The sequence below is a fragment of the Labeo rohita genome, chromosome 16 (genome assembly GCF_022985175.1).
Source record: "Labeo rohita strain BAU-BD-2019 chromosome 16, IGBB_LRoh.1.0, whole genome shotgun sequence".
Classification (NCBI taxonomy): domain Eukaryota; kingdom Metazoa; phylum Chordata; class Actinopteri; order Cypriniformes; family Cyprinidae; genus Labeo; species Labeo rohita.
In genome coordinates, this window is record NC_066884.1 from 1592070 (window position 1) to 1619107 (window position 27038).

The 27038-nt window shown below is 33.1% G+C and overlaps 2 protein-coding genes across 7 annotated transcripts in view; both read right to left on the minus strand.

Moving 5' to 3' along the window:
* Nucleotides 1-555: 555 nt before the first annotated feature.
* rbm24b (RNA binding motif protein 24b) lies at nt 556-18881 on the minus strand. Of its 2 annotated transcripts, XM_051131057.1 has the most exons (5): nt 18510-18880; nt 15446-15569; nt 15034-15088; nt 13058-13117; nt 556-4282 (listed from the first exon to the last, which is right to left on the minus strand). In XM_051131057.1, exons 1-5 carry the CDS (start codon nt 18675-18677, stop codon nt 3943-3945), a joined length of 747 nt encoding a protein of 248 aa, XP_050987014.1. In that variant the 5' UTR covers nt 18678-18880; the 3' UTR covers nt 556-3942. The 2 variants fall into 2 exon arrangements, with proteins under 2 accessions (XP_050987014.1, XP_050987015.1); XM_051131058.1 differs by lacking the exon at nt 13058-13117 and having other exon boundaries at nt 18510-18881.
* Nucleotides 18882-21048: 2167 nt separating this feature from the next.
* The window catches only part of kif13a (kinesin family member 13A), an 87656-nt gene continuing 81666 nt past the window's right edge, over nt 21049-27038 (minus strand). For 3 of the 5 annotated variants that reach the window (XM_051131053.1, XM_051131052.1, XM_051131054.1), the window contains 3 exons: nt 25762-25914; nt 22635-23883; nt 21049-22556 (listed from right to left, as the gene is read on the minus strand). In XM_051131053.1, coding sequence (XP_050987010.1) covers nt 22423-22556; nt 22635-23883; nt 25762-25914 — 1536 coding nt within the window. In that variant the 3' untranslated portion in view covers nt 21049-22422. The remainder of the gene's footprint in view (nt 22557-22634; nt 23884-25761; nt 25915-27038) is intronic. The other 2 variants (XM_051131056.1, XM_051131055.1) reach the window with 1 other exon arrangement.

The window sequence follows — 27038 nt, forward strand, 5'->3', positions numbered from 1 at the left end:
CTGTTTTAACTTGAGTATAATAAATAGTAAATTATATATAATAAAAAATACAATACATATACATAAATAATAAATTGTAATGAAAATATAGTAAATTATAAATAAATAAAAATATTATAATAAAAATATTATAAAACTCATATTAAAAATAATAATTATACAGTAGTTATGTTTGTAATATATTGATATAGAAAATGTATCGTAATATTGTCCAATATTATTGTTTTAACAACTATAATAAATAGTAAATTATATATATAATAAACAATATAATAAATATATGTAATAAATATTAATAAAATATAATAGATAAAATAAAAATATTATAATAAAAAATATAAAAATCTTATTTAAAAAAATAATTACACAGCAGTCAACAATAATTTGCAATATATTCATATAGAAAATTACTTGTAATAATATTTCACAACATTACTGTTTAAAAAAAAAGTAAATGAAAAATAAACACTAAATATTCTAAATATTAATAAAAACTATTAGTAAATAAATTCTAAAATACTATAATAAATAAACAGAAAATACGTGAGACTTATTTCACAGATTTGTCTAATACACATTTTATCAAACGTCATTGTTCCGTATAATATTTCCAATAATCTGAACCTGTATTTATACAAAGTGTAAATAATGGCCTACAGGATGACAAACTGATCGACTGTATGGGAAAAATTAAATGAAATAAAAAGCAAAGCTAGTTGCAGTGGACTGGTGTTGTCAAGGCCTTTTAATACAGAAATACTTGGACATCAATTCTGTAGCTGCACATATGATTGCAATCATTTCCTTTCCCTTCATATATGTCCCTTACAGTGCATTAAATAACAGGCAACAACAAATCCAATTCAGAGACATTCACTTCTATTAAACATAATAAAGGCACATTAAACCAGTAGTGAATTACACGAACATTGACACATACAGTGCACATAAAGTCGTTCAGTAGCTTTCATTTTTACAGTATGTGATATTAAGGCACTAGTGTAGATGCTGAACGTCTTCATTTCTCGACTGACTGTGATGCTTTAAGGCACTTTGTTTGATTTCCAAAGCCAAATATATGATCATCTGCCCAACAGTACTATATTCAGCCTCATGAGGCGATCACAGGACATAATCGAGTTTATGAAAATAATCAGACGTCCATTAACAATAATAACACCACAGACAAGATACACAAATAATCTGCAGCCTGTGATGTGTGTAAAGGAACAGTTCACTCAAAAATGAAAATGCACTAACCCATTTAAGATGTAGATGATTTGGAGAAATGTGTCATTCCCTCACTGTCTCACCAATGGATGTGAATGGGTGCTGGAGAATGAGAGTCCAAACAGCTGATAAAAACATCACAATAATCCACAAGTAATCCACACCACTCCAGTCCATCAGTTCACATCTTGAAAAGACAAAAGCTGAAACAAATCCATCAAGACATTTTTAGCTAAAATGATACAAGTCCATAATCCATAATAATGTGAAAAAGTCCATCTCCTGTTGTCTCCCACATCAAAATCCAGCTGCATATTTGTTTAGAGCTGTTTTGTCTTGTAAACAGTGGTTGATCTTTGCAGATTTCTCTCCTGATTCAGATCAGACCACTTTTTCACTGGAGGAAGTGTCATGGATTACAGACTCATATTTTAGTTAAAAATCATTTGTGGATTATTGTGATGTTTTTATCAGCCGTTTACATTCTCATTCTGACGGCACCCATTCACTGCACTGGATCCGTTGGTGAGCAAGTGACGAAACGACAAATCAGATCAGTATTTTGGCGTAACTTTGTCTGTTACTTAACAGGATTTTGACAAAATCCTCAAAACAATGACTTAAAGGAATAGTTTACCCAAAAATGAAGATTAGCTGAAGATGTGCTTATCCTCAGGCCATCCAAGATTAGGATGAGTTTGTTTCTTTATCAGATTGGGAGAAATGTAGCATTCCATTACTTGCTCACCAATAGATGTGAATGGGTGCCGTCAGAATGAGAGTCCAAACAGCTGATAAAAACATCACAATCATCCACAAGTAATCCACACCACTCCAGTCCATCAGTTCACATCTTGAGAAGACAAAAGCTATTTTTTAATGACGTTTTTAGCTAAAATACAAGTCCATAATCCATAATAATGTGAAAAAGTCCATCTTTTGTTGTCTCTTACATCAAAATCCAGCCAGGTATTTGTTTTGGACTGTTTTGGCTTGTAAACGGTGCTTGATCTGTGCAGATTTCTCTCCTGATTCAGACCAGACCACTTTTTCACTGCAGGAAGTGTTATTATGGATTATGGAGATGGATTTTAGTTAAAAAAAACATCTTCAAGATGTTAAGTGATGGACTGGACTGGTGTGGATTACTTGTGGATTATTGTGATGTTTTTATCAGCTGTTTGGATTCTCATTCTGACGGCACCCATTCACATCCATTGGTGAGCAATTGATGAAATTACAAATCAAATCTGTATTTTGGCTTAACCTTGTCTGTTACTTAATAGAATTTTGATGAAACCCTCAAAACAATGACTTAAAGGAATAGTTTACCCTAAAATTAAAATTAGCTGAAAATGTGCTTATCCTCAGGCCATCCAAGATTAGGATGAGTTTGTTTCTTCATCAGATTTGGAGAAATGTAGCATTCCATCATTTGCTCACCAATGGATGTGAATGGGTGCCGTTGGAATGAGAGTCCAAACATCTGATAAAAACATCACAATAATCCACAAGTAATCCACACCACTCCAGTACATCAGTTCACATCTTGAGAAGACAAAAGCTGAAACAAATCCATCATTAAAACATTTTTAACTTTAAACGGTTATATTATAATCTATAAAAACACTTCTAGTGAAAACGTCAAATCAAAATCCAGCCACAGGTGTTTGACCTGTGCAGATTTCTCTTCTGATTCAGGCCAGAGCACTTTTTCACTGGAAGAAGCGTCATTTTGGATTATGGACTGGATTATGGATATTTTAATTAAAAACTTCTTAATGATGGATTTGTTTCTTACAAACACACCATTTTTCATTTCTCAAGATGTTAACTGATGGATTGGAGTGTTGTGGATTACTTGTAGATTATTGAGATGTTTTTATCAGCAGTTTGGACTCTCATTCTGACGGCACCCATTCACTGCAATAGATCCACTGGTAATCCACAAGTAATCCTAACCATTTCAGTCCACCAATTAACATCGTGAGAAGACAAAAGCTGCATGTTTCGATGTGAGAGACAACAGAAAATAGACTTTTTCAATGAAGGAAGTGTTATTATTGATTATGGAGTCATATTTTAGTTAAAAACGTTTTAAAGATGGATTCATTTCTTAACAACACACAGTTTTGGCCTCTTAAAATGTGAACTGATGGACTGGAGTGGTGTGGATTACTTGTAAATTACTGTAATGTTTTAATCAGCTGTTTGGACTCTCATTCTGACGGCACCCATTCACATCCATTGGTGAGACAGTGATGGAATGACACATTTTTCCAAATCTGATGAAGAAACAAACTCATCCTAATCTTGGACAGCCTCAGTAGTATTTTTTTAGCAAATTATTTACTTTAATGAACTGTTATTCTGTCATTATTTACTCACCCTCATGTTGCTCAAACTCGTTTTTTTTCTGTGCAACACATTTAATGTTTGTTCGTTGATCATTCATGCTGTTTTTGGCCTTCTCTGTGTTGCAATGAAAAATTAGTAATACAAGTGTTTTTAACATAAGGGTGAGTGAAAAATGAAAAAAAATCCTTGCGTGGAAGAAACGTAGTTTCCATCACCCTTGTTTGGAAAAGCTGTAGCTTTCTGTTACATAATAAATATTAAATACTACAAATAAAACAACGATAGTAACAATAACCGAACAATAAAAAAGTTAAACAAGTTTCTTTGGCTGATTCAGTCATAGAGTCCAGTTGTTCACTGCATGCGGTCCGTCTGCAGCTGCTGCGGCTGGTACTGAGCGAACGCGGCCGCCGCGGCTCCGGGCGCGGGAGACGCCAGAGGCTGCTGGACGTAACCGTAGCCGGTCGTGGCGGCGACGTAACCCGTGGCGGCCGGAGAGGCGGCGTACGGGTACTGATCGTAAGCGGCGGCTGCGGCCGCAGCGGTGGCGGCTGCGGTGTACTGCGCGTATGCGGTGCCGGTGTAGTCCAGGTACGGAGACGCCGCGGCCGAGGCTGAAGACGGCGCCTGGACGTGAGGGATCACCACGCTGGGCTGCACAAACGCCTGCGGGTACACATAGTGAGCGGGAATCCTGAGGGACACAGAGATCGTGTGATTAAATAGAGAAGCAGCAAAACGTTCACTAACAGAGGAACACGGCAGGGTTACTCACATCAACAGGATTGCCACAATAGAGCATGCTGGGAATCAGAATCACATCAGATGATGCAACTTTAACTTACAGTAAACAAGGTTTAATGCAAAACTGCATTATTGTTTTGAGCATTTCATATGATCTCACTGCGTTAGCTAAAACATACCAATGTGTTTTTATTCATAAAATATGAGCAGAATAAATGTGTAAATCATTCAATACATTTTATATACATGAATTTTCACATTCAATCTAACGCAAGAAGTTTTATTTTTTTATTTAAGGGCAGACATTGCATGCAAACACTTTTTTCATGCATCTGTCAAGTTTGAGATTTTGGTCTTTTTGGTTTTTCATAAAGTGTTTTTTAGACTTGTGAAATGAAAACATCCAAAAGACACTGTTAAGTGTTTCTTTTATAGCACTTTATCTATTTGTGTCAAAAACTGTGAAAATATATTGTTTTCTGTCTGTTCTAAGTATTTTCTAAATTATGGAGTGACAAAATGAGATACCCAAAAATCCCTCTGTAAAACATTTGACTCTAATATGTAAAAAAAAAAAAAAAAAAAAAAAAAAAATTGAAATTTATGCAAAAGCATATATTTAATTAAATAATGCCTCATTTGCATATTTAAACATAACATTTTACAAAACTTGTAATACAAAAAATGTTTGCAATAATCAGCGTAATCAATGTCTTGTAAACGTTCGACCTGTATTAAATTATTTTTGATTTAGTACAGATTTTATTTTATAAACCTGTTTTCACTGATGTTTTAAAAGAGATAATACATATATTTTATATTTTAAATATAATTTCATTTTTAGTGAAATTTCACATTTTTGGGCTTTTTGGTTTTTCATAAAGTGTTTTTTTTTTTTTTCAGACTATCGGACAGAAAACATCCAAAAGACACTGTTAAGTGTTTCTTTTATAGCACTTTATCTATTTGTCAATAGATTTCAATTAAAATACATATTTTTAAAGGCTGTTTTCTCAAAATGTGTTTTTTTTTTATCCTAAACTGAGCCATAAATCTCCACGTCAGTAGCACTTACACACACCAAACTTTGCATTTTTATTCCCGTCTATTTTCTGAAACTTCATATATGCTTGATAATATACAACATTTTATCCCCCCCAGTCTGTTCTAATATTTTCTGAATTATGGAGTGACAAATTTGACGCTAATATGTAAAAAAAAAAAAAATAAAAAAAATAAATAAATAAATAATATTTATAATAATATAAAACCAGGAATTTGAAAACTGAAACTGACTTCATGCAGTGTTTGAATTTTTGTACTAGAAATGTATGCAAATTAGTGCATATTTAATTAAATAATGCCTTATTTTCATATTTCAATGTCAATGTAATCAAAAAAAGAAATTTATCTAGAAATTAAAAAAAAGAAATAAATCTGCCTTATAAACTTTTTACTTTCTGATTTCAATTTTATATTGATTTTATTTTATAAACTTTTTTTTTTTTTTTTTTAAGTGAACTGAAGCCTGAATTTAATTAAAATAAATGTAATTTAATATATGAACGTCTCAGGGAATCTGTCTTGTAAACATTTTACCTGGATATTTTATTTTATAAACCTTGTAGTTTTTAACTGAATTGAAACTTGAATTGAATTGAAATTAAATTAATTGAATATATGAAGATCTCAATAAATCTCAGTATTGCCTGTTTTCAATTTTTTTTCAATAGATAATACATATATTTTATATTTTAAATATAATTTAAATTAAAAATGTAATTTAATTTTTTGAATTATTTTTGTATAGATTTAATTTTATAAACCTTTTAGTTTTTAATTGAAACTTGAATTGATATATGTGTACCTAATGAAGATTTTATTAATTAATAGTAAATGTACTGGTTTGTCAAGGAGAAAAATAAAAACCCAAGGTAAATTTTACTAAAGAACAGAATATTTTAAATGTGTCTAATTAACCCATATTGTTTGTGTATGTAAAATTATGCAAAGTTTACAATATAATTTAATATTCTGTTAAAGTAACCTTGTTCATTTCATTCCACAATATTCATTTCCACCATAGAATGGATTATTTGAGAGACACAGTACAGTATGTCCACTGTTAAACACTGTTAGACAAATTAAATTATCTTTAACTAAAGTGAGTGTGTAAACTGTTTAAGACAGTTTATGTTTTAAAAGTCCTTATGAACAAAAGTGCCCATCATTTTATATTTCCAAATTATTTACACAGACATTCATTCTGCTTATAATTCATGATTCACATCTGACTAAATCAACATCATTAGTCATTAACAGTGCGGTCACTGAGAGTCCATCTTTAGCCACCGAACGGATATTTTAGCTCTTTAGGCAAACCTATTTCGTTTGCAAACGCAGCATTCAATTATGAGTTCACATCATAATATCGTCTAATCCCACACTCAAATAAAACCAATGACTATGACTTTCAAAGCAGAACAATCAATATCACAGCAGAAAAAATAAAACCTTCCAAAAAAAATAAAGCAGAGTGTAGCTTTGACAGCAATTCTGCAATCAAAAACAGGGTGAATGTTACTCACACAACAAACAATACTGAAAGAAGGAAGAGAAATTCAGTTAACTCACACACACTCACATGAAAGAGAAACACACACTTGCGTGCGTTCACACAACACACACAAAGCCTAAAGGGAAATAAGTGTGGAAACCTGCTCCTAAATCCACCGAATCTAACATTTCAATCCTGTTTGCTGCTGCGCTGAAGGGAAAATAAGCAACAGGTGCTTCAACTCTGTTTTCTTTACACTGCAAACACGAAACCGGGAGTTGCATTTGAAATACAGCAAATAAGTAAAGTAGATTTTACTCCAAAATTAAAAGAAAAACAAAAGATAAAAACTGACTTATTTAATAAAAAAAAAAAAAAAAAAAAAAAAAATTAAGGGTTAATGTGCTAAAATAGTAAAAGTTGTATTTGAAATACAGCAAATAAGTAAAGTAGATTTTACTCCAAAATTAAAAGAAAAACAAAAGAAAAAACCTGACTTATTTAAAAATAATACAATAAAATAAAATAAAATAAAATAACAAATCATTATTTTTTTGGAGGAACTGGGAGGATTAATGTGTTAAAATAGTAAAAGTTGTGTTTATTTAGAAAAAAAATACAAATAAACAAATAAAATAAAATAACATTTCATAAGAAAAAATCAAAAGAAAGAAAGAAAAAAAAAACTTATTCAAAAAATAAAATAAAATAAATAAAATAAAATAAAATAAAATAAAATAAAAAATCATTATTTTTTTGGAACTGGAAAATTATAATTTAGAAAAAAAAAAATTAAAGGGTTAATGTGCATTTGAAATAGAGCAAAAATAATGTCATTTAATGAAAATCAAAAGAAAGAAAAAAGATTACAAAAAGACCTGACTCTTTAAAAATAAATAAAATTAAATAAAATTAAATAAAATTAAATAAAAAAAACCATTATTTTTTGGAGGAACTGGAGGGCTAATGTGCTGATTCACAAAATAATGTCACAATAAATAAAAAAAATTTAGGGGAAGAAAAAAAAAAAAAAAAAAAAGTTAGCATTTAAAATAGTGCAAATAAGTAAAGTACATTTCACCAAAAAAAAAAAAAAAAAAAAAAAAAAAAAAAAAAAAAAAAGATTCAAAAACTGACTCATTTAAAAAATTAAAAAAAATAATAAAATAAAATAAAATAAAAATCATTATTTTTTGGAGGAACTGGGAGGGTTAATGTGCTGATTCACACAAATGTCATCACAATGAATAAAACAAAAAATAAAATTAAATAATCATTATTTTTGGAGGAACTGTGGGTTGATTCATGAAAATGATGTCACACTGAATAAAAAAATAATTTAGAAAAAAAAATTAAATAAAATGGTAAAAGTTGCATTTGAAATACAGCAAATAAGTAAAGTACATTTCACCTCAAAAAGAAAAACAAAAGACAACTTATTTAATAAAATAAAATAAAATAAAAAATAAATAATTTTTTGGAGAATCTGTGAGGGTTAATGTGCTGATTCACACAAATAATGTCACAATAAATAAAATAAAATAAAATAAAATAAAATGCAAGCAAATACAATTAAATAAAAAAGAATTAAATAAAACAAATATGCATTAAAGCTGATTTTTGTGCACAGCTGTCATTAAACAGGACACATGCTTAATTTTCAGGACAGTGGGACATTCACTGTACTTTTTTTAGCTGATCAGAAACATTCTTCATCTTTTAATCATGTACGGGTTTGCGAGCCTCACATAGATTTTTGACTTCAGCGTTGCAGATATAACACACATTATCTAAATGGCTAAAATGGCTTACAGGACCTTTAATTTGACAACGTAAAGACGCCTGAAGTCTTAGGAAGTTGAAGTGTTTAATCTCTGAGCCACTAGCAGCACCGGTCAAACTGCAAAAATAATCACCGTTAAGTCCCGTCTTTGTTGCCGGGCAGATTTGATTTGTATTTCTCCACAGCTGAAACGAGTCCTAACCGGCAAACGTGCAAAAACAACAGGTGCCGGAGTTAAATGTGTCCTTAGATGAGCTGTGAGTCTCTAACAGGCCATTCCTGACTGTCAGTCTGCCGGAGTGACGGGACGGTGTGTGGAGAGGCTATTTCTGCCGCCCCGCCGTCATAAACGGAAAGCTGAGCAACACATGGCCTGACCCAGTCCTGAACAAACATGCTTTACTGAGCTCCACAGTGCATCTGGAGAAATAAAACGATCCACTGGAAATGAATTACATGCACTCAAAAGTTCTTTTGATGAAGTTATTTACACCGATACTGAGTACTAGATCAATAACCACCAAAAAACTAAAATATAAAAAAGGTATTTGCAACTTAATCTCACAATTCTGACATTTCTTCTTAGAAAATACATCTTGCAATTTTTTTTCTACCACAGAACAATAAAAAAAGCTTCTGGCTTTTTTTCTTAGAATTCTGAAATTATGTCTTACAATTATTTTTTCTCAGAATTCTAAAATTTCTTCTCGTAATTTACATTTTTTCCCTAAAAATTCTAAAATTACATTTCATAACTGTTTTTTTCCTCAAAATTTTAAAATTCCATCTCGTAATTTTGAGACTTTGCCATTCTGACTTTTCTTAGAATTGTAAAACTAATTCTAACTTTTTCTCAGAATTCAGAGCTTACATTTCATAATTCTGTTTTCTCAAAATCCTAAAACTCCCTCTCATAATTTTGACTTTCTCAGAATTCTAAAATTACATTTTATAATTCTATTTTGTAAAATTTAAAATTAATTCTAACTTTTTTCAGAATTCAGAGTTTACATTTCATAATTCAGACTTTTTCCTCAAAATATTAAAATTACAGTTTATAATTCTGACTTTATTCTTAGACTTTTTCCTCAAAATATTAAAATTACAGTTTATAATTCTTTATTCTTAGAATTCTAAAAATTTTTTTTTTTTCCAATTCTAAAATTACATGTTATAATTCTAACTTTTTCTTAGAATTTTCAAATTAGTTCTAACTTTTTCTCAGAATTCAGAGCTTACATTTCATAATTCTTTCTTTTTTCTCAAAATATTAAAATTACATTTAAAATTCTGACTTTCTTTCTCAAAATACTAAAATTACATTTCATAATTTTTTTTCTCAAAATTAATTCTAACTTTCTTAAAATTCAGAGCTTACATTTCATAATTCTGACTTTATTCTCAGAATTCCAAAATTAATTCAGAATTTTTCTTAAAATTCTAAAATTACATTATCATTTTTCCTTAGAATTCTGAAATTCTAACTAATTCTCAGAATTCAAAGCTTACATTTCATAATTCTGACTTTATTCTCAGAATTCCAAAATTAATTCAGAATTTTTCTTAAAATTCTAAAATTACATTATCATTTTTCCTTAGAATTCTAAAATTCTAACTAATTCTCACAATTCAGCTTACATTTCATAATTCTGACGTCTTTCTTAAAATATTAAAATTACATTTCATAAATCTGTATTTATTTTTAGAATTCTAAAATTTAGATTTTTTTCTCAGAATTCTAAAATTTAATTTCATAATTCCGACCTTTTCTTAAAATTCTAAAATTACACCTCACCATTTTTACCCCTGGTAACTGAGACTTCGCAAAGCTGACTTTTTCTTAGAATTCTAAAATTAATAAATTTAATAAAATAAAAATAAATAAATAAATAAAAATAATAAAATAAAAACTAAATTTTTATTCTTGAAATTATGAAGTTTTTATCTCACAATTCAAACTTTTCATCTTAGAATTGTGAGTTTATATCTCACAGTTCTTAGAAGTGTGAATTGTGAGATATAAACTTTATAATTGCAAGAATAAAAAGGTAGAATCGTGAGATAAAAAATGCTTGCAGAAGCTTAGATGAGAGTTAATACAACATATAATTATGAATGTGGTATGAAATGCAACAAACTCTGAGCCCCAAGTGTGTCATTGTTAAAAATACCCCTGTTACTAAGCAGCAGCGGCAACTTTTTTACTACAAGCATATTTTCCTTCTTCATGTCCTGAACATTTGGGGGTTGCCAAAGTTCAGGGCTAATTTAAGCTACTTTGTAAATCACAGAAACAGAGGACTGATCTCTGGTGTCTCTGAACACCTGTTGTCTCGCGCTGCTCTGAATGTCACTGTGCTGCAGCTGCTGCTCTCTGGAACTGAATCTTCCTAGAAGGACAGAAGTGACTACGTACCGGATCGGTCAGTAGGACGACACACCGCAATACTGTGCTTTCTTAAACCCAAAATATTCTTTACACAAGTACATGAACACACAGTTCTAGCTACACAAACTGAGCGTCACATGCTGTTGCTCTCTGAAATGTATCAGAATGCAAAACATCTGTTAAATTCTAAGCATTAATGCATGGGGTGCTACAATGTTATTGTAGTTCACTAAAACCATAAAAAAAAACTTAATTACTTTAAATAAAACACAGTTTAGCAGAAATAAATTAAAATTTTAAAACCCAAACAACTTAACGTTTTTTTTACATTTTATTTCTCATTTCCGTTAAGTTGATGTACGAAAATAACTAAAACTGAAATGAAAGTTAACAAAAAACTAACACACATTTTTAAATAAATAAAAATGAATAAATAATAAAACCAAATGACCAAAACTAAATCACTAAAACATTAACAAAACTTAAAATTAAACTTTGTTAAAAAAAAAAAACCACAAATTCAAAATGTAAATAAAAACAATAATAGAATATGAATTAACTTAAAAAAATATTATTTAAGTTATATTTTCAGAGCAACATTTGTAAATTCTGGCTAGACAAACTTGATCTACTAAAATAACCAAAACTGAAATTAAATTTAATAAAAACCATATAGATATATTAAAACAAAAAACTAATACAAAACTTAAAAAAAAAAAAAAAAAAAAAAAAAAAATTACTAAAGCTTTAACAATAAAACTAATAAAAATGACAAAAACACAACAACAAAAAAACGAACTCAAAATGTAAATGACAACAATAAAATTGACTTAAAATATATTAAGTTCTATTTCCTCATCTACTAAAATACCCAAAACTGAAATTAAATTTAATAAAAACTATAACAAAAAACTAATAGAAAATGGACAAAAAAAACAAACAAACAAACCCACAGCAAATTTACTAAAACTTTAAATACAAAATATAAAAAAACTATTACTGTATAAATTGTGTAAAATAATAAAAAAATAAAAATGACCAAAACAAAATTAAAGCTTTAACAAAACTTAAAATTAAAACTGAAAATAGAAACTTTACAATTAATTAAAAATATTAATAAAAATATAATGGTATTCTAGAGGTCACTGCAACAATGTCAGTGAAAAAAAAAAAGTAAATAAAATGAAAGAAATGTCAATTTGCAATAAAAGAAAAAAAACATTTGCACTGCTTTTTGGTACATTTGCCATTTTTGCATTCTGGATCATGTTTTGAAACTTTGCTAGCACTTCTCATGTTATCACCTCAAGATGAATGAATAAATGTACTTTTATGCTTTTTTAGAGTATTGATATTTTAGTTTAGAAATACATTAACACCAAACTATTAAAATCAGCTGAATGTTGAGGCACAGAATTGAATTCAAAGATGTGTTGGAAAAAGAGAATCCAAGTAAAGGCAAACAAATTATTAGTAAAATAAAAAACAGAGGCACGAGATACACTGCAACATGCAAGCCGTGAGTTGTTTTGTTTTGAGGGAAACTTTGAGCCCTTCAACAACAAAACACCAAAACGCCTGCTCAAACGAATAAAAAATAAACCAAACAAGCTGTGCACAATCATCAAATCCAGAAGGAACAAGAATACGACCGTCTCCCCGAATCCCCACGTCCTACCATACACTCATTTCTATTAAAACACACGGTTTAGCTATAAAACCACTTCAGATCCAAACGCACAGCAAAGCTACTCTCCAAAAAACAACAACAACAACAACAACAACGTCCATGCAAGCTAATCACCATCGTGTTCGAGTCTACTGGTAGCGTTTATGAATTCTGACTTTGTTGAGCTCGTTCACCGGTTACGTTAACCGAACGCGAGCCTGTCAGATCAGAGAGAGACAGCACATGAAGAGAGGAAGTCACAGACGTAGACTTTCAGGAGTTGCAAATAAAACACACACAATACGGGTAAAAAGCACACGCACACACCTCATAACCTGGCGGAAAGGGGGAGGATACAGTAATGGGGAATGATCATCCTCACTATCTCTATGACACAAGGAGAACAACAGTTTATGACACAGGAATCCAGCCAAAATGCACAGAAAATCAACTCTAACATCCTTTATGGAATATTGCAACATGTAGGAATATGATATTGTAGGTCATCACTAATTTATCTTTAAAGGTGAACTGTGTCACATTTGAGCGTCAGCAGAAATAATGGCATTTCCAGATTCGAGCAAATCGTAACGCTCAATGTTTGGAAGCAATCACTGGGGATTCCAATGACTCTTAAACATTACACACAACACCTTTAAGGCGATGGCAAACATTAGTGTAGGATGATACAATGCTGCCATCTTTTCCAATATCATATTTTTACATAACAGAATGTAGATAAATGAGAGAAGGATTAAATAAATAGTTCACCTAAAAAAGAAAATCTGCTGAAAACGGATTTGCAAAAAAACTTTTGACTTTTTTTTCTTAGAATTCTGAAATTACATCTTACAATTCTGACTTCATTCTTAAAATTCAAAAATTCCCTTTAGTAATTTTAACTTTTTTTCCCTGAGAATTTAATTTTAGATTCATTTTTCAAAATTCTAAACATCCATCTTGTAATTTTGAGACGTTGCAATTTTGACTTTTTCTTACAATTCTAAAACTAATTCTAATTTTTTCTCAGAATTCAAAACTTACATTTCATAATCTTGACTTTTTTTCTCAAAATACGAAAATTACATTTCATAATTCAGTTTTTTCTCAAAATTCTAAAATTCCACCTAGTAATTTTGACATTTTTTCTCAGAATTCTAAAGTGAATTCTAACTTTCTCAGAATTCAGACCTTATATTTCATAATTATGACTTTTTTCTCAAAATACTAAAATTACATTTCATAATTCTGACTTCATTCTCAAAATTCTAAAATTGCATTTAAAAATTTTGATTTTAGAATTCTAAAAATAATTTTGAAAAATACTTAAAAAAAACAACAAACAAACAAACTCACAATTCAGATCTGACATTTCATAATTCTGACTGTTTTCTTAGAATTCTAAAATTAATTCTAACTTTTCCCAGAATTCAGAGCTTACATTTCATAATTCTGACTTTTTTCTCAAAATATTAAAATTACACTTTGTAATTCCAACTTTTGCTTAGAATTCTAAAATTAATTCTAACTTTTTCTCAGAGCTTACATTTCATAATTCTGACCCTTTTCTTAGAATTCTAAAATTACATTTTAAAATTTTGTCTCTTAGAATTATAAAATGAATTCTAACTTTTTCTCAGAATTCACAGCTTACATTTCATAATTCTTACTTTTTTCTAAAAATATTAAAGTTACATTTCATAATTCTGAATTCTAAAATTAATGCTGACATTTTTATAGAATATTATAAATTATCTTAGAATTCTACAATTAATTCTAACTTTTTCTCAGAATTCAGAGCTTACATTTCATTACATTACAAAATACTTATCCTCAGGCAATCCAAAATGCAGAGGAGTGCTTCTTTATTAGATTTGTAGAAATGTGTCATTCCATCACTTGCTCACCAATGGATGTGAATGGGTGCCATCAGCTGATAAAAACATTGACATTAAAAGGATTTGTTTTTTTTACAAACACATAGCTTTTGTGTTCTCAAGATGTTCACTGATGGACTGGAGTGGTGTGGATTACTTTGGATTATTGTGATGTTTTTATCAGCTGTTTGGACTCTCATTCTGACGGCACCCATTCACTGCAGAGGATCCAGTGGTGAGCAAGTGATGGAATGACACATTTCCCCAAATCTGATGAAGAAACAAACTCATCCTAATCTTGGATGATCTGAGGGTGAGGCGTTTTTCAGCAGATGTTGAAACACATTTTCTGGTGAACTAATCCTTCAAAATGAATGAAACTACACAAACAATATACAGTCATCATTATAGTTGTATTACACTTACCCATAAGGCCGCTGGATAAACGTAGGGTGTATTTGAGGGACACCAAATGAAAAGCCTGTGAAAAAACACAACCTTCTTGCATTTATTTATAAAATGACTAAGAGGCATTATTTTTTACAATAAAACAGAACATTCATATTAACAAAATTGTTACCATATGCATGCCATAAATCCTGGAAACAAAATTGTTTAATTTTCCAAATGTTTTGCATTTTCCTCACTGCATTTCACAAACAATCCTGTGTTGCACAATTATACAAGCACTATTTTATTTTTATTGTGTGAAATCTCCGATTTGGCTTATTTAGGAGTCAGCATGTGATGTTCCACGCAGCTGGTCTATATCGCACGCTGTCTCACACTCTACAAACGTGAAGCTCTGGCTCTGGGCCAAGCGTCCGGATCCTCTTACCTGGCTGCATGATCCGTGGTTTGGCCCCGAGGTACGCCAGGTTCACGTTGGCTTTCCTGCCGTCTATAATGGGGTTTGGATCCTTACAGGCTCTTTCTGCTGCGGCTCGATCCGCCATCGTCACCTACACATACATGACAGTCCAGTCCATTTAAAAATTATATTCAATGTTTTATGTTTAAAATATCAAAACATTATTTATGTATTTGTAACTGCAGGTTAAAGCATTCCATGTCCCTCTAAACTGAATTAACAAGTGTAAATACATCTAAATGCACTTCATATTCAAAAATAAATTTTGTTTATACTGATTTCATTTCTTTAGTAACAGCCTAAATGTATTATTATTATAATTGACACATTAAATGTAAGAATATGTCTCACAAAAATGGCTTTATAAAGGTAAAAATGACCATTAAAGGTAAAAATCAATTTAAACTTATTGGAAAATATTGATTTCCATCAAAACGATTTGCAACGGTCGCTTTGTCACGTGCGGCGTAGACGCCTCAAGCCGTTGGTTTATTTACACTTTTTTTGTTTGTGTTTTTTATAAATGGCCGGTAACTTAAAAATGTAGTAGCCAAATTAGCTGGTGAATAAAAAAGTTAATTTCAATTTTGTTTATACTGATTTCATTTCTTTAGTAACAGCCTAAATGTATTATTATTATTATAACTGACAGATTAAATGTAAGAATTTGACTCACAAAAAGGGCTTTATAAAGGTAAAAATGACCATAAAAGGTAAAAATCAATTTAAACTTATTGGAAAAGATTAATTTCTATCACTGCTGTGAACTTACCACACAGAATATGAAGAATATCAAAAACTTAGCAGTCAGGTGCCCACGCTAGTCCTTAAGATATCAGCACAATAACACACTCAGCAAAATATCGTCTAATTATCCTTATCGATGAAATCCCAGGAAATATTGAGATATTATTTTTGTCAATATCGCACATCCCTAGTACTGACACAAAACGATTTGCAACGGTCGCTTTTGTCACGTGCAGTGTAGAAGCTGCAAGCCGTTGGTTTATTAACGGTTTTTCTTTCTTACGTTTTTTTTTTTTTTTTTTGACTAGCAGAAATAATGAACGGCGATAACGTAAAGAATTTAGTAAGCAAATTGGCTGGTGTGAAAAAGTTAATTTCAATCCCTACCTAATACTGACACAAAACGATTTGCAACGGTCGCTTTGTCATGTGTAGTGTAGACGCCTCAAGCCGTTGGTTTATTTACGTTTTTTTTTGTGTGTGTGTGTTTTATAAATGGCCGGTAACTTAAAACTTTAGTAGCCAAATTAGCTGGTGAGTGAAAAAGCTGATTTCAGTTTTGTTGATACTGATTTCATTTAATTGGCAACAGTCTAAATGTATTATTATTATAATTGACAGATTAAATGTAAGAATTTGACTCACAAAAATGGCTTTATAAAGGTAAAAATGACCACGCTAGTCCTTAAGATATCAGCACAATAACACACTCAGCAAAATATCGTCTAATTATCCTTATCGATGAAATCCCAGGAAATATTGAGATATTATTTTTGTCAATATCGCACAGCCCTAGTACTGACACAAAACGATTTGCAACGGTCCCTTTTGTCACGTGCAGTGTAGACGCCTCAAGCCGTTGGTTTATTTACGTTTTTTCTGTTTTGTGTCTTTTTTTTTTTTTGACTAACTGTTAGTAGAAATAATGAACGGCGATAACGTAAAGAATTTAGTAAGCAAATTGGCTGGTGAGTGAAGAAGTTAATTTCAATCCCTGCCTAGTACTGACACAAAACGATTTGCAACGGTCGCTTTGTCACGTGCAGTGTACGGGGCCGTTCACATATCGCGCCTAAAAACGTGTGGAAAAGGCTAGGCGCGCCGATTTCTCCTTCTTTCCAAAGCGCTCTGTACGTTGCACTCCCATGGCTTCTGCCGTTGCTAAGCAACCATGACCCGCACTCTCAATGAAGACGCAGAAGTTATATCAAAGGACAAACGGATTTCCAGCACTAAAAATCACTTGCTGTAGCTCTGCTACTAAATTTATTTAAAAATGTACAGCTATGATCAGCTGTTTCTCCATCTTGGCTGAGCTTTCAATGTTGTTGCGGGAAAGGATGAAGCTAATTGGTTAAATCTTGTCACATGACCCGCGGTGCGCTTGCGGCATTTTGTAAAATTGAGATGTTTTCATCCCGATGCGACTGCGTCGCTTCCGTTATGAGCGCGGCTGCCGCGCGTCTACATTTGAAATAACGAACTTGAGCAAGCAAAAGATGCGACATGCCCCTTATTTATTTATTTATTTATTTATTTTTGGCTAGTAGAAATTATAAATGGCAGGTAACTTAAAAATTTAGTAGCCAATTTGGCTGGCGAATGAAAAAGTTAATTTCAATCCCTGCCTAATCCTGACACAAAACGATTTGCAACGGTCGGTTTGTCACGTGCAGTGTAAACAGCCTCAAGCCGCTGGTTTATTTACGTTTTTTTGACTAGCAGAAATAATGAACGGCGATAACGTAAAGAATTTAGTAAGCAAATTAGCTGGTGAGTGAAAAAGTTAATTTCAATCCCTACCTAATCCTGACACAAAACGATTTGCAACGGTCGCTTTGTCACGTGCAGTGTAAACAGCCTTGAGCTGTTGGTTTGCGTCCGTTATTTATTTATTTATTTTTGGCTAGTAGAAATTATGAATGGCCCTTAACTTAAAAATTTAGTATCCAAATTGGCTGGTGAATGAAAAAGTTAATTTCAATCCCTGCCTAGTACTGACACAAAACTACTTGCAACGGTCGCTTTGTCACGTGCAGTGTAAACAGCCTCGACCCGTTGGTTTATTTATGTTTTTTTTTTTTGACTAGTAGAAATAATGAATGGCAGGTAACTTAAAAAGTTAGTAGTCAAATTGGCTGGTGAGTGAAAAAATGACTAATAAAAAAAGTTAAATCTGATTCAAAGTAACAATAAAACCTATAACAGTATCACTGATCTATGAATAGTATCTGTACAAAAATAACAGTGTAACGTTAGATAGACAGACAGATAGATAGCTTACAAATCCATAGCCTCTGGATTTCCCCGTTTGTCTGTCAGTAATGACAACAGCTTCCTCGATTTCTCCAAACACTTCAAAGTATTTCCTGAGGCTGGAGTCGGTTGTATGATATGGAAGACCTCCGACGAAGATCTTGGTGTATGTGGTGTCCTTCTGAGAGCTGTGCATCCTCACGACGGCTTAAACAGGGTCAAAGTTTCACTACGACCGCTTAAATCAATAACTACTCGTATTCCTGGCAGGCAGCAGTAACAGAGAGCGGATGACTTGATATGAGGTGTGAGGCGGGATTGAACCGCAGCGAGCGAACAAGTCTGTCAGCGAGAAAACTCAGCAACATGCCATATGGTTTTGGTGGCTCTCCCTTACATGTGGACACAGGCCACGCCCACCACTGACCACGTCCCGCCCACTGCCCAGGTCAACCACGCCCACACTGGCTTACACCTCTCATTCCCTCAGCGGTTGACTACATTTAATGCTTACTCACTCTCATGTGACTCTCATGATTAATTTTGTCGTTTAAATGTCAGAATATTTTTAGTGTTTGTTGGAGGTGTGACAATATTTAACTGAAGCAAGGATTTAATTCTTTGTATCTCTGATTTTAAGTCAAATTTAAAGGAATAAGTTCACTAAAATATAAATAATAAATGTGACCCTGGACTACAAAACCTTAAATAGCACCCTTATATTTGTAGCAATGGCCAAAAATACATTGCATGGATCAGAATGTTTGATTTTTATGCCAAAATTCATTAGGATAATAATAAAGATCATGTACCATAAAGATATTTTGTAAATTTCCTAACATAGATATATCAAAACTTAATATTTGATTAGTAATATGCATTGCTAAGGACTTAATTTGGACAACTTTAAAGGCGATTTTCTCAGTATTCAGATTCTAGATTTTCAAATACTTGTATGTCAACCAAAGATTGTCCTATTCTAACAAACCTACATTAATGGAAAGCTTATTTATTCAGCTTTCTGATGATGTATAAATATTCCAGTGAAGTTCTTTACAGTATTTAGAGTGTTTATTGCAGACATTCAATCTGACACAACAACCTAGTGACTCAACATGATAATATAGGTCAAAGGTCAAACTCAGAGTTTGACAACATACTACTTGGGAAGAGATAAAATCAGCCAGTCAAACATAGTCAGTACAACATAATCTTATCAAATGCATATATTGTAGTCACATTGCTTAAAAAAAAATGATGCAGTTGCATTGCATTTGTCTGAATCTGAATACTAATGCACTGAATTCAAGTTGTGCAAAGTGGGAAAAAGTCAATTTTTCTAGTGAAACGACACTGTGGTGAAGATTATCAATGCAAAAAATAACATACCAATGAATAATTGTAGGCTTGAGGTTTTAGTCTTTCAGTATAAGGAATTTTATGAAAACAGCAAACGGTGTGCAATATTTAAAGTAGTAAATATAGGAGGAATATGTCAAAGTCAATTATACGTACTGCCAGCTGGTGGCACTATAATGGAATATTGGCATATACATAGATGTCTTCAGGCCAGGACTTCAGACGTATGAAGTTTGGTGCAGATTGAACATTGGATATTTGAGTTAGTGTAAAGCATGACATCTGCCACCAACAGGTGGCGCTATGACTATACCTTAATATTGGCCTTTAGACGTCTTCAGGCCAGGACTCTTACCAAACATGAAGTTTGGTGCAGACATTGCATGTTTAAGTTGGTGCAAAACAAGTAATTTCCTGTTGCCAGCAGGTGGCGCTATGATTATAATGGAATATTATTTTCCATTATAAAATAATATTACTGAATAATATAATTAATATATTATTCAGTTTTGACTATAACTGAATATGGGCATGGGCGTGTGTTCAGGACAGGACTCTCATCAAACATGCAAATTTTGGTGCAGATCGGACATAATGCCTAAATTATAACAACTTCCTGTTTCTTGGCGAAACATTGAAGTTTGTCAGGCCACCATGGCCACGCCCTTCAATGAAAATTCAAGATCTTCGCAATTTAGCATCACAAAGCGCTTTAGATTACATTGACCAAATCTGTTGTTGATCTGTTTAAATCTCTAGGAGGATTTTGTTTAAATACAACGCCATAAAATGGCAAAAACGGCACAAAATTGATGAGAAAATTCAAAACAAGACTTCCTGTTGGGTTTCGGACTTCGTAACGGAGGACTTTTCTGAAGGTGTTACATGTGTCTACCGAATTTCGTACATGTATGTAAAACATAGCTCGAGGCACTTTGTTGAAATTTTATAGGTGGCGCTATCGAGCCATTTTGCCATGTAAATTTGACCACTTTTGGCGTGTGTGCAGTCTCATGAGTTTTTGAGTATGTTTATGCCCTCAAAAATAAGATTTTGGAGAAGAAGAGAAACTGAGCAATTCCAACAGGGTCCTTGCACCAACGGTGCTCAGGCCCTAATTATGTTTTAGTGCTATTATTATATAGTTCACTCTCAAATCAAATGAAAAACAACCAATAATGTCATACAAAGCAAGGAACACACACAAAAGCGTTTGTAAACGTTCTGTATTCTACAACATCTTTGTACCAACATCTGCAGAGATACAATATAAATACAATTCTGTACATTTTATAATATTGTAAATACTATGTTCATACATTTTTATGTACAGCTCCTTGTCAAGGAGAGCAGCTTTGTTTTCTTTTAAGTAAGGTCTTGGGTTTTTATTTTACCGTCTCCGTTGACAGCAATAGTATTCACTTCTTATGAGATCCACAGTTCTTCAGGTAAAACAGAGCAATAATAACAGCACTGGTCATGGCACTAAACATACTAGCATTATTCAGGCTATGTCCCATTCCCCGATATTGCCCATCTCCCATTTACACCTATATAAAAAACATTAATATTGGCTTTAGTATCACAAACTAAATAAAATCTTAACAAACACACATTATTAGGCGGGTGAACCTAGAAGTCGACTATCTAAAAAGACCCCGTGAAAGGGGCTTGTGTCAGTACTTTAGGACATTTCTGGTCTTTAGCCGATACGAAGCAAACCAGGTTAACTGCGTTTAGCAATACCGGCAAGGTATAAAGAAAACAAGGTGCTCTCCGTATTAGGTGACCTCCGTCAACCTCCTGAGAAGCGTCAAATCAGTATCTGAGAATGCGTACAAGTCTGTGCATTACGTAACTTAATGTGCATCCAGGATAAGTTACTCCAGTGCAAGCGTTCAGCTCTGTTAATAGAAATATTGGCAGTCCTTCAATAGTTACAGTACTCAACAAACCAGTAACGCGACAGAGTACGAGCAACTGGCTTGCCGTCCAATCGAAACCGAAACACCACAGTTCTGAAGTTCTGATGGGCATGTGGCCTTCCAACCAGAAATATGGCACTTAGCATATTAGCATAAATCTGTAACGTACACAAGCATAAAACACGTCGCCAAGAAGTTTGCACAGCAGATTTGAAGGCTATGTCTTTGGTAATACCTGATATAGTCACGCAAACAAAATGGTCATAAACAGTAGTACATTCTTACCTAGAACACAAATCCAAATCTCAAACTCACTCAAAGTATGTAAGAGTTAGGCAATGTTCGATTAATACATTTAGTCATATAATAAGTGGTAACCAAGATGGATGTTAGTATTACAGCTATACATGATATATAAAACGTGTTTGTGCAATTGTGCAACTCTCGACATTCAAAGATGATACTGAAATAGGCCTATAACTTTAACACAACACACACAGGTAGGGTTTATTGCCATGGAATCATGGGAACCAACAAATCTCGAATGTGATGAACAAATCAGAAGGATGGATTCTGTAAGCACTTGGTTTGTCCAGGCGATCGCTGGTGCTGGTGTCGAAGAATTCGTCTACCAACTACTGGGGTGATGTCTTGCTCCTAATGGAGCACGGGTTGAGGTTCGGTGTCTATGGACGGAGGCCCTCGAGTCAAAGAGGAAGGCTTCACGAAGACGCCATGACCTGTGGCACACCGGAAGTACACCCTCCCTTGGACCGTTCCATTGTGCTTGCCTTCGGAAGGACAAGAAATGTCAGGTTACAAGGAGTTGAGTTGGGATTCAGCTTGCAAGAAAGGCAGAGTTCACTTACCTACAGCAAGGTCCAGCTCTACTCCAACCCAGATGCCTTTGGCAAACTCCACCCCTCCAACATAATGCACCGTCCCGCTCTGTTTGCCCACCCAAACTTGCTCACCGGGAGCCATCCAGTCTGGCAGCTGAGCAACTGGTCCGTTCTCGTCCTCACTAGAGTCCGCCGAAGGTTCTGGATCCTCAAAGGACTCAAGTCCTTGAGTTGTTTCCAGCTGTGGGTTGGCATGAGGTATGGGGACACTTGGAGAGACCTTTCCATTGTGGAGATGGCACTGGGGTGGGGGATCCATGCCTTGGGGAATCGAGTCCGCCTTCCTTCCGACATTACCAAGGTCTTTTCTTACGCCATGATCTACACCCTTAAAGTCTGGGGGAACTGATTCTGCTTTTGATCGGATGTTACCAACGTCTTCTCTTACACCATGATCTATACTATCAACGTCTTGGGGAACTGATTCTGCCTTCGATCCGATGTTACCAAGGTCTTTTCTTAGGCCATGACCTACACCTTGGGGAACTGATTTCTCCTTTGATCCGGTGTTACTGAGATTGTCTTCTTCTAAATCATCATCTACACCCTTAAAGTCTGGGGGACCGAGGTCGTCTTCTCCTACAGCATCACCTACACCCTTGAGGTCTGGAGGAACTGATTCCGCCTTCCATCCGATGTTACCAAGTTCTTCTTCCCCTACAACATCATCTGCACCCTTAAAGTCTGTAAATTCTTGGCTGACACTCAGTATACACTTGCGGGGAAGCCGAGGGGAACAGTCCCGGTCGGTGCAGTGACGGGAACAGGGTTGAGCGGGAACAGTCTGGGCTGGACAGGATCCCGAGGCACTTCTGGAAGGATGCAACCCTCTTCCGTGCGGTGCTTCCTGAGGGTCTGCAGGTTCTCTGCTGTTGAGCTGGTCGCAACTATCGCTGCCGGTGAAGAGCACGTCAGACAGTGTGGCGTTCGAGGCACTATGGGAGAAGTAGCCGCTTGTGCATGTGCTGGCCGTGGGACTACGGGACACCTCTTTTTCTCCAGACCTTGTCCCAGTCAACACCCCGATTCCAGGTGCCAACTCTCCCTGTACACACGAGGCACCCTCTTGGGTCTCAAGACTGGCATTGTAGACCTCAAAGTTGGCAAAATCCTCAGGGATGTAAGGCTTGAAGTTTTGGAGCTCCAGAGACCCGAGGCCTGGATCACCAGAACGGGTGAAGGCAGAATCCATGTCGGGATCCTCTTCCTCTGAATCCTGACAAATCATCAATGACCAGACAGGAAACAAACAGCAAAGCAGTGATCAGGAGGGACTCTATCGCCCCCTTGTGATGAAATCCGGAAGCACATCTGCTACTTTATACAGTCTTTTTGTCCACAACAGTAGCTCTATACCAGGGGTGGGCAACTTCAGTCTTGGAGGGCCACTGTTTTGCAGAGTTTATCTCCAACACTAATGAAACACGCCTGCCTGTAGCTTTCTAGTGATCTTGAAGGCCTTGATTAGCTTGTTCAGGTGTGTTTGACAAGGATTGGAGCTAAACTCTGCAGGACAGTGGCCCTCTGACCGAAGCTGCCCATCCATGATCTATGGTGCCCAAACTCGATCCTGGAGGGCCGGTGTCCTGCAGAGTTTAGCTCCAACTTGCCTCAACACACCTGCTGGGAAGTTTCAAGTATGCCTAGTAAGCACTTAATTAGCTGGTTCAGGTGTGTGCAAGTGGGGTTAAAGCTAAACTCTGCAGGACACCAGCCCTCCAGGACCGAGTTTGGGCACCCCTGAGCTATACTGTATGCGCCCAGTGCTGAATCATTTTAGTCTGACAATCTGAGGTTGTCTACACTGGAAGCATTGAAGCAAGTCATTTAAGAATTTAGTTTTTAAAATATTTGTAAAACTAATTATAATTATAAAATGTTACCAAATAAATTAAAAACTTACTTTAAATAGTTCCAAAAATTCAATACATTTAAATGGATTATAAATAAAAATGATAAAATAAAGTTAATTATATATATATAAAATAAAAAAGTTAAATAAATTATAAAATAAAGTTAGATAATATATATATATATATATATATATATATATATATATGTAACTTTATAGATTATATATATATATATATATATATATATATATATATATATATATATATAACTATGAATTCAAAGTTAAATAATATGATCAATGAATTTATAGTTATATATATATATATACATATATACACACACATATATATATATATATATATATATATATATATATATATATATATATATAAATAAAATGATATATATTATGAAATGAAAAAAGAACTTAAAACTTAAAATATTAAAATAGTTTTGAAAATTAAAATAAAAAAACCTATGAATTCCAAGCTAAATAATACAATATATACATATGTTTGAAATATTTAAATATTTAAAAATAAATAAATTACATTTATTACATTTAAATGTAAATGAATTTTAAAATTAAATGTAAATTAAAGTTAAATAATATAATGAATACACATGATACATGTGTAAGTAAAATAATTTAATTTTGTAACTATGGGGACATAAACTAGGTGGATTAGCTTTACAGTACATATAGAAATGAGGGATTTGTCTGTCAGATGAAAGTGTACTGTATCGAGTGCTACCAGTGCAGACAACTCTACTGAATATAAAAGTAGTGATCTAGTTTTGTCTCAGTAGGCCAGTCACATCTAATGTGTAAACAGAGTTTATTTGCTTTGTAATCTGCAGTTTGATATGTGAAGCGCTGCAGTCAGTGAGTTAAACACAAGCTGAGGGATTCATGCAGTTAAACATCATTCACATGAGGGTGATGGGATGCAATGAGATGCAAATGGTGCTGAGATGATAATGAGGCAGCATCATAAGCTTCACTTCATCAGAAATAGTTTTAAAAGGATGCAATGCAGAAATTCAAGCCTCATGGACAATTCAAGACTTTTTACAGTTATATAATATTCTAAATTTTAACATTTTAAAATTTTATTGAAAAATGTATGAAATTAAAAAAAATATATACAACACAATGGACTGGTTAAAAATGATTTTTTGTTAACAAGGCCCTTTCTAGTAGTACAAACTAGTATGCGACATGCGTGTGTTGACTTACAGCAGCGTGCGGCCGTGTGTGAGTGAGATCAGTGCTGAGTCTGGGCTGTCTGTGATTGGCCGAGCTGCTGATGATGTCACTGGTGCCGCGGCCCTCGCTCTGAGCCCTGGGTCTGGACCAGGGGCCGCCGGGGTCCGCAAACCAACGCATGCTCTGCAATCAGGGCACAACAGCACACTTCACACGGGCCATGCAGCACAGCCAACGGGTTACACACGCGTGATGCAGATGCACATGCACACAGGCACAGATGCAGCGCTTTTTTTAAAGGAACAGTTCACACAAAAAATAAAGCTCATGTTGTTCTAAAATTCCTCATATTACTTTCTTCCACAAAATGTTTTGTACAATGTCAGAGCTGCTCTTTTACATACAATGCTGTAAAAGTAGCTTTTTTTTTTTAGCTTTTGTTTTTACATTTTCAGTTTTCATTTTAATTTTTAACTTAATTTTTTGTTTTAGTTTAATTTAAGCAATATATTTAGTGTTTTTTTCATTTTTATATTTTTAAGGAAATATTTACATTTAATTTATTTCCATTTAAAGATTAGAAAAATGCCTTGGTATCTAAAGATATTTTTCAAAAATAGTTTTAATGAATGATAGTAATCCTGACCTGACAAAAAATCATACAACAGTAGTCTATATGATTATAATTTGTATTTTATATATATAATGCTTTATATAATTTTTTGTCAGGGTTATCATCATTCATTAAAATTAATAATAAATTAAATTGATAAATAACTGGAAATAAATGAAAACTAAATTGAACCCAATGTAAGCTAAAAATAAATTAAACCTAAATATAATAATAAAAAACTAATAAAAATGACAAAAGCACATCACAAAATTACTAAAATTTAATAAAAATTAAAATTAAAACTGAAAATATTTTATTATTATTTATAAAATAAAATCCAAATCTATATGCAAGGAAAACTATTTACTATTTTTTACTCATATAACATTTTAGACTTGTCAAATCAAAACTGTAAATAAAATAATATAATGCTAAAACCCAAATCTATATGCAAGGAAAACAATTTACTATTTTTTACTCATATAACACTTTAGACTTGTAAATTGTAAATAAAATTTTAAACAAAGATGAAATGAATTTGCATTTTTAGGTGAACTATTCCTTTAAAATCATACTTCTGTTTAACAGGTTATTACGTACAGGTCAGTCTGAATAAATATGCAATAAATAAATAAATAAATAAATCTGTGGCTGTATAAATGAACAGGATTGAGGGACTGAGGCATGCTGGGAA

Bases quoted from the DNA above. Each gene is read 5' to 3' on its own strand.
- rbm24b (XM_051131057.1), bottom strand. From the start codon at position 18,677: ATGCACAGCTCTCAGAAGGACACCACATACACCAAGATCTTCGTCGGA. The intron at 15,570-18,509 runs GTAAGCTATCTA...ATGTATGTGTAG, and splicing joins AATCCAGAGGCTATGGATTT to GTGACGATGGCGGATCGAGC. The intron at 15,089-15,445 runs GTAAGAGGATCC...GTTTTTTCACAG, and splicing joins ACCACGGATCATGCAGCCAG to GCTTTTCATTTGGTGTCCCT.